The sequence below is a fragment of the Anneissia japonica genome, unplaced genomic scaffold, assembly GCF_011630105.1.
Source record: "Anneissia japonica isolate Jap-2015-1 unplaced genomic scaffold, ASM1163010v1 scaffold287822_len72700_cov193, whole genome shotgun sequence".
NCBI classification, from domain to species: Eukaryota; Metazoa; Echinodermata; class Crinoidea; order Comatulida; family Comatulidae; genus Anneissia; species Anneissia japonica.
In genome coordinates this window covers 59,254-68,137 of record NW_022692808.1, presented here as the reverse complement: position 1 = coordinate 68,137, position 8,884 = coordinate 59,254, and the positions used below count along the sequence as shown (strand labels likewise).

Genomic DNA, 8,884 nt, shown 5'->3' with positions numbered 1-8,884 from the left:
CTTTTGTGATGACGTCGTGCCAAAGTAAATAAACCCCGGAGCACGCGATTGGTCAAATAGCCTAGGCAACAAACCTCTCATTAATATTCATTTTGAAGTCTTGCTAGTTACGTCATTCAGCTGGCTGCAGCTTTGTTTTGATTTCTTCGATCGGACTACGATCGATAGCGACAAATAAACAGTGCCAAAAATGCTTCCATTTTGTAATAAATTGCACTATTTTTGAAACGGGGGATCGTTTTCTGGCTAAGGGGGTTCGCTGGCAAAAGGGGGGTTCGCTGAAAAAAGGGGGTTCGCCCGAACCCCTAAAAACCCCCCTGGCTACGGGCCTGGGAGGTTCTATCTCCTTTGAATCTCTTTTGAATATAAATTAAATACTGTACTTTAATTAATTTATTATTGCACGCTTAAATTGTATAGGCCTATGTGCTGCAGTGTTCTTTATGTAGAGCGCCAATAATGCTCGATGTGATCATTCGGGTCCGGTGGCACCTCCAATTTCAAGCAAGCGTTGCGGAGACTTCTTCGAAGTTACTCTGGAGTTCGGTTGTATATGAGAATGAAGAAGATAATTCTGATCAACATTGATTTATTGCTTTAAAGTACAAATAAAATTGAGAGGCGAATTTAGAAAGTTTAGATCAAAAATATTTATTAAAGTTTTCATATATGTTTGTTTTAACGCCAGTTTGTGTTACCTAACTATGTAACTTAATTCATTCCAATTAAAGAGAGCCACGGATTTGCCAATAACAGGCACTTAAAATTTTTGCTATAGATCGACTACAATGTACCTTGATACCGTATTTAATACATTTAAATCAAATTTAGATCAATCTTAATAATGTGATTTTAAATAGCAAAAGCAAAAAGAAAAAAATTGATTGCCCAAACGCATCAGAGGTTATTTTTGGGCGACTAGAAAACAAAAATTTCCTCTAAGATGGTGTTATCTCGATCGGCCCCACTTTCGCCCTTCCCCACCCCCGCCTTTTTTTTCGGCTCCGACCCTCTCCATTTCGGACATCTCTGGATTCGCCCTGAATTGGCCTACATGCCAGCAACTAAAGAACATAGGCTATTTAATATTATGATGTAGCTGGGCATGTATTTTATGGTGATAGATTAATTAAAAGAAGAAAAACAGTGAAAGTTTTTAAACAGAACAATGTTACAGAACAGAACAATGAAACGTTAAAACATTGTTCTGTGTATATCATTTGAATTTCTTAAATTTCTAATGAATGACCGCTGATTTTCATGTAATTTTTGTAGTATTTCAAATGAATATGTACCCACTGTTGTCTTCTAATCTGATTAAAATCTGGCCGAATTTTGGCCGATATCGAAAAAAGTTTGGCCGAATTTGGCCGTGAGATGGCGTGTGTTTGGCCGTGAAACCTGTCGACTATCTGGCAACCCTGGATGGGTTATTTTAACTCTGCCATTATGCATTGCGATAGGATAAACTTTGCTCTCTGTGGATGGGTTAATTTAACTCTGCTATAATTCATGCGATAGGATCAATTTGACTCTCTGTGGATGGGCTATTTTAACTCTGCTTGTTTTACTCTAAACATGAAGTTAATTTAACTCCAACAACCCAAATACTGGAGTAAAAATTATATTATATAACCATGGAGAAAATAAAATAGATATAACATTATAACCTTGTATAATTAAGTTTGGATCTGAAATGAGAGTCAACTTAAGGTTTACTCCCCTAAGGAGTTACTTTAATACCATTTAAGGAGTTAAAATAACTCCCAAAAAATAACTCCCCCTTTGGGGGTTATAACTACCCCACAGGTGGAGTTACAATAACTCCTCAAAATTAACAGTGTACCATTAACGAAAATGTTGGTTTTCAAAACCTGATCAAATTGCAGAGAATTGTTGTCTCATATAACAAATTCTCGTGTGATTGCAATTTAGTCTGGTTTAGAAATTGGATAAACAAAACGAAAATCACAATTGAGGAACTTTTTCATACAGAATGTTTCCGTATACACGGACAAAGCGGGATGCACACCAAACTGCTGGATTTTGATCCTGATACATTACAGTGTAGCAAATTAATTAAGGTCTTAAGGATCACCATTCCGTCTGTGTCAGCTGGGGTTTTCATTGTAATAATTGGATCTCTTCTGTACTACTACAGATATGATTTAAGGTAGGTTATTCGCCAACCAAAGAAATATGAAAAAAGTCAGGAACTTCGGAAATGGGAAAGTGGGTGGTGGGGAGACACATTATGAGGACTCAAAGTTTCAATCAATTTTATTTTTTTTAAGAATAGTAGGCATATATTTGTAAACGAAAAAATAGGTAAAAAAGTCAAAATGACACGGAGATCTTTTCTGATTTATTCGAAAATAATTATATTCCTTATTAGCGGATCGTCTATGTTAAGACATTTCTATAAATTATAGCAATATAAATATTATAATTTAACTGTTTTTAAAATATTAGTTTTGGCAAGACAACCGCATATATAATTTAACCAAATAATTAAACATCGCGATTAATTTGATAAAACAGAACAATTATTTATGACTACTAAAAGAAGATAGGCCTAATACACAAACATTCATACATAATACATAACACTGGGCCTAAACCCCAGCGGTCAGGGTACCATATTTTTCCTAGACAACTCATAGATAAATGTGGTGGTGAACGTTACCGGTATGCATTTATTTGTGTTGCTGGTAGGGTATATGTTTAGGTAGGATAAATGAAGTATTTTCTACCGCATGAAAAAAATTCTCCCGTAAATTTTTGAAAATTTGAGTAGGCTATTTAATTTTGAATATCAGCTTAGCCTAGGCCTAGATAAAACATAACTTGTTAAAAAACAATCGTAAACAATCACAAATAAGTTTATTCCACTCCCTACCATCACTGTTTATAATGCATTTGCAATTAATTACGGTACGGTAGCTGTTGAAAAGACGGAATCACAACACACTTTGTTTATTAAAAAAGTCGATGCGCCCATCCTTCCGACGCCCGGCCTGAGACAATGCCTGCAATGTGATTTGATATCGCGAACAACACGCCCTTTGACCCGTAGAACAGGCCTACAGTTAACTTTTTGCATAAAGTTAATTTTATCGAGCTGTTTCATGAAAATAATCACACAATTATTAATTAATAGTCGAAAATAATACCAAATGATTAGAAATGTATTGTTATATTCAGTTAGTAAAAAGTTGTGGGCATAAATGTTACCCCACCAATATCAATCAACCAAATAGGCCTTTTTCACGAATCGGTAGACATCATGAAGTGATGACAAACATTGCGAATCAGCGGTGCGTAACCAACAGAAATAAGATAAGTTTTTGGGCTGATTTTTTGACATCATGTTATTTAAAAAATCATAACTCTATAACGGGGCGTCGTATCCAAAAACCTTTTCCAGCAAAATGTTCTTAAAAGACTAGTCTACACTACTATATGATTGAAAAAAAATTGAACATTTTTTTTCACCTCTGAAATCAAGATGGAAAAAGAAAAGCCTACCGGTATCTCAGTAGTGTAATAAAATAGGTATATGCATTACAGTGCTGTAGTACTAGTAATGCTCTGAACTAGCATTGTTTTAGTTACCATATGAGAGTTTCCTGTGTTAAAAACATGATTTACTATACTATACCTCTTTATAAAACATAACTTGTACTTTATAATAAGAGAAATCTGTATATTATCGCTACTTGGAACAGTAAAAACACGAAAGTCCTATGCTACTGCATTGTAATGCATAGGCTTATTAATACACTACTAAGATAGGCTTTTCTTTTTCCATCTTGATTTCAGAGGTCAAAAACATTTTTCAGTTTTTTTTTCAATCATATAGTGGTTTAGACTAGTTTTTTACGAACATTTTGCTGGAAAAATTTTTGGATACGACGCCCCGTTATGGAGTTATGATTTTTTAAATAACATGATGTCAGAAAATCAGCCTAAAAGCTTATCCTATTTCTGTTGGTTACGCACCGCTGATTCTCAATGTTTGTTATCACTTCAAGATGTCTACCGATTCGTGAAAAAGGCCTATTTAAATGCTGTACAAAAACAGGTACCTATCTTGGGTGTCGGTTTACAAGCACTGGCAACCGGAAATCGCGTGACTAACAAGGCATTTCTTGAAGGTAGACATAGGTAAATACAAAAAAAAAATCATGGCAATAAAGCAGGGGATGCACCTTTTCGGTTCCTGGCACCTGAACTATTAATATTATTAGGGCTATTATTATTAAAATAAGGAATCACGTGTAATTGTCATCACGAGTATGCTTAGCAAATCAGTTGTCTGTCAACACTATGTCGTTGGTTGACCGAGGCGTAACAGCTCAGATATCAATAATCTTCTGCAACCAAGAAACTACAGATGCAATATATTATATGTACAATGTCTGAAGCTCCTACTAACATTATCAAGTCTTCATAAAGGTACGTTTTATATATTCCTGGCTTGGTTTACCGATGAGCAGCATTTCATCGCATTTGATACAGCGCTACTTAGGCTATTTACTCAACTATATCTTAGCTTATGCTTACAGAAGTCTTACCCAGGAAGTTATATTCAGACAAAACATCCTACTTTTTCAGTGCGTGCAGGGTGCGAGCACTACCTTGTAGAACTTTGTCATTTCGCTTGTAGAGAGCAATATTCTTTCAAAATCAGGCCTACAGTAACTTTTAATCACAGTAGGCCAAAGCTGAATAAATATGACACACGGTTTAATGGCTGCATTGATGAAGATGGAATGCTATTCGTACCTGATTTGTTTTGCTCTGTTTGGATCATTTAATTGTACTTTTCAATTCACTTATAACTACGACCCATCGATATCCGGAACTTACCCGCCAAGAGATCTACGGTGCCCAAAGGAATGTAACTGCACGTATGTGGCAAAAGGAGGTTCAGAATACAGAAATGACGTATATTGTTCACATCTGTCTTTAAAAAATATTCCTTTAAAGAATACGGTACCAACTGATGTTGCTTTTTATTTCTTGAATGGCAATCAAATTCAATCACTGAAAAACAATTCCTTTAACATATTTTCTGTCCTAGATTATCTGGATCTTCAATATAACAAGCTAAAAAGTAAATATATTGAAGGCGATGCATTCCGTGGATTGAGGAAACTGAGATATCTTGCGATAAATGATAACGATCAACTCAGTGAACTTCAAGCAGCATGGTTCGTAGACCTTGTATCGCTAGAAAATCTGCATCTACAACGCTGCGGAATTAACATATTAGAGAGTGATGTCTTTAAGCCTTGTAAACATTTGAACAAAGTTAATCTTGCTAACAATAATATTTTGTCATTCCCAACAGGCATTTTCCAAAACATGTCTTCACTTGTGTACCTATATATACGCAATAATAAAATAATTAAACTTCAAAATCAAGCATTTGTTCGTTCCAACCGTATACAGGTAATCGATGTCAGTAACAATGGCCTCACTACCATTAACGAAAATGTTGGTTTACAAAACCTGAGCCAATTGCAGAGACTTAATGTAGCATACAACAGATTCTCGTGTGATTGCAATTTAGTCTGGTTTAGAAATTGGATTAACAAAACGAACGTCACACTTGACGAATTTATTCATATGCAATGTTACCGTGAACATGGAAAAAGCGAGAAGTTGTTGGATTTTGATCCTGATACATTACAGTGTAGCAAATTAATTAAGGTCTTAAGGATCATCATTCCGTCTGTGTCAGCTGGAGTTGTCATTGTAATAATTGGATCTCTTCTGTACTACTACAGATATGATTTAAGGTAGGTTATTCGCCAACCAAAGAAATATGAAAAAAGTCAGAAATTTCGAAAACGAGAAAGTGAGTGGTAGGGGAGATACATTATGAGGACTCAAAGTTTCAATCTATTTTATTGCTTTTCAGAATAGTAGTATAGTTGTAAACGAAAAATAGGTCAATAAATCGAAATGCCTCGGAGTTCATTTATGATTTATTCGAAAATAATTATAATCCTCATTAGCGGATTTTCTGTATATTACAGCAAAATAATTAGTATAATTTAATTGTTTTAAAAATATTAGTTTTGGCAAGACAACCGCATATATAATTAAACGAACTAGTATGTTAAGCATCGCGATTAGTTTTGATAAAATAGAAAAATTATTTATGACCACTAAAAGAAGATTGGCCTAATTACAGACGGAAATACACATTCTATGGAAATTTAACACTGGACCTAACCCCAACGGTCAGGGTACCATATTTTTCCTAGAAAACTCATAGATAAATGTGGTGGTGAACGTTATGCATTTATTTGTGTTATTGGTAGGGTATATGTTTAGGTAGGATAAATGAAGTAAGGCGATTAGTTTATAGGCCCTTACTAATTAATGTACATAAATTTGTGATATACTGAGGATATTACTGTAGATCAAAATAGGAAGTTTCTATAGATTAGACACTTTATGTTAATATCAGTAGGTCCACTGATAAGTTTAAGATAACTTAGTATAAAACATACTCGAAATAAAGTAAGACTAGTCATTTTGATTCAATATTTCGATCTTTTATTAGATCATCATCAGGATCCTGATGATGATCTAATAAAAGATCGAAAATATTGAATCAAAATGACTAGTCTTACTTTATTTCGAGTATGTTTTATACTAAGTTATGTTAATATGCTGCAAGGTCTAGAGGTCATAAGGTCTGCTTTGCTTTCACGAAGTGATGAATTAGGAGGTCGACTAACCACATTGAAAAGTTGTTGAAACTGAACCTATATAATAAAAATGTTGATCGGCCGATAGACAGGGAGGTTGGTTTTGTTTATTTATTTGAACATACACCTTTGAATTGGTGGCACTCTATATCAATTGGTGCGTTCGTACAAAAAAAGGGGGTAAAATTTAACAAACAAAATAAATAACAATCGACTGTATAAATATTACTATTACAAAATTAAAGGTAGAAAAATAACATATGAAATTAGATGAGATCACATTTCACATCACATTTCATACTCAGAAATATTTTACAGGTCAACTGTAAAGTAAATGCTTAAAATAACTAACTTAAAAATATAAAATCTAAAGATGAAAAAGTCATACAACAAAAAAGATAATACCAAGGTAGACCTACTAAATTTAAGGAATACAGACTACGATGTAGAGTCCACTTGTGGGGGGGGGGGGGAATTAACATCATACAATTTGATAAGCAACAATACATTTACAGAAAACTAATGCTGTGATTTTTTTTGTTGTGAGCGTTTCTCCCAAGCATTCTTTTTGTATTTTTTACAGAAATTATCAAAAATAGAGGTAGATTCATCACAAATAAAAACTGAATCTCCTAAAACATATTGAAGTTTAATATCGTCATTTGCTGTTGAAAAAAGTGTCCATGTATCATAATCGTTACAGAGTAGAAGGTCATTTTCAAGATTTGTTAAATGTTGTTTTCTAATGATATTATAAGCGGGACAATTTAGTAAAAAATGCTTGACATCTTCAATTTCTCCACTTTCACATAGGGTTCAAATGCCTGAAACATCATTTGACCATTTACACGTTTTACAATCAAGGGGTAGTGTATTAGATCTTAATTTAAATTTTAAGGCCCCAAGAAAATTTGTTTTGTCCAACAAGTTTAGTTTTTTGTTTTTGCTTTTTAAATTCTATAATAATACCACCCCCTTGATATATGCCAAGCAAATTCCCCATGGAAAGCAAGGCTTCATTTTTACTTCACGGATCTTCTATTGTAGTGACTGATCAGGTGGAGTGTATACATTCTAACACCAACTCCCTGACGAACAAACAAAATGACAAAATATGGACACAAAAAACATAGACCTAGCCGAAGTTGAATTGTGGGCGGAGGACGATATTTTCGTGATTTATTTTTATATAGGGAAAAGGGACAGTTAAACTGAAATATGGAATTGTACACTTCGAGAGATAAAGATTTTAATGATCTGTGTATAGATTCATAGTTTTTTTTTTTCTTGTCCGTTTCTTTCCGTTGTTGTGAAGCGCCTCGAGGTTGGTCCAACGGGAGGCGCTATACAAATTGCAAATTATTATTATTATTATTATTATTATTATTATTATTATTTGAATTCTAGACGTTTTTTGACGTAATAAGTTACACACTGTAAATTTAGGCTTTGAAATAAGCATAATTATAATATACAGTAGATGCCACTTATAGTATGCGCTGTTCCCATAAATTGTTTATTCATATTGTTTAGTTGTTATGAAGAAATTCTAGCAGAACTAAACATGGTCTTTTTTTGTTGAGTCAAAAAGCCGAAGTGTTAAGAGAGGGGTGCCGCCAACCACATTCAGTCATAATATCGGCGCCGTTTCGAACGGCACGCTCGACTATCTTGGATGTGAAGTCTTCTCGGATAATGGCTATATAGGCCCAGTGTACATAATTGGGTCATATGCAGTATCAGGCCCGTACAAAGTATTTTTATTGGGTGGGTGCGAATTTGTGGAAAGTGGATAAAAATAGGGGGGGGGGGGGGGCGCTAAAAACAAACCGCCACTGGTTTTGAGAGCAAACCCTATTCAGTGTCCTTATTTTCAAATGTTCTGTAGTTTATCAAAAATGTTGACGGCCTAACGATAAATATCAACTTTGATATGTTAAGGAAACTGATATATACAAAATTAAGTCAATCTAATTAAAAACACCGTGGAAATGTCATTAATTATACTACTACGGGTTTACGTTCATTAATATGATTACAATTTTAAGAATCGTAAATAAATCGAGGTCGGAGTAAAATAAATCCCTACAAATTGGACATACACACAGTGGTGGCGCCAGCGGACAGGTCCAGCCCCCCCCCCCCCCCCCCCCCCC

The 8,884-nt window shown here is 34.5% G+C and overlaps 1 protein-coding gene across 1 annotated transcript in view; it reads left to right on the top strand.

Moving 5' to 3' along the window:
- The first annotated feature begins 2,024 nt into the window (after window positions 1–2,024).
- Window positions 2,025–8,884, top strand: part of LOC117100413 (toll-like receptor 13) — an 8,711-nt gene continuing 1,851 nt past the window's right edge. The window contains exons 1-3 of the mRNA XM_033240090.1: window positions 2,025–2,173; window positions 4,349–4,458; window positions 5,087–5,807. Of these exons, the coding sequence (XP_033095981.1) occupies window positions 2,025–2,173; window positions 4,349–4,458; window positions 5,087–5,807 (980 nt within the window). The remainder of the gene's footprint in view (window positions 2,174–4,348; window positions 4,459–5,086; window positions 5,808–8,884) is intronic.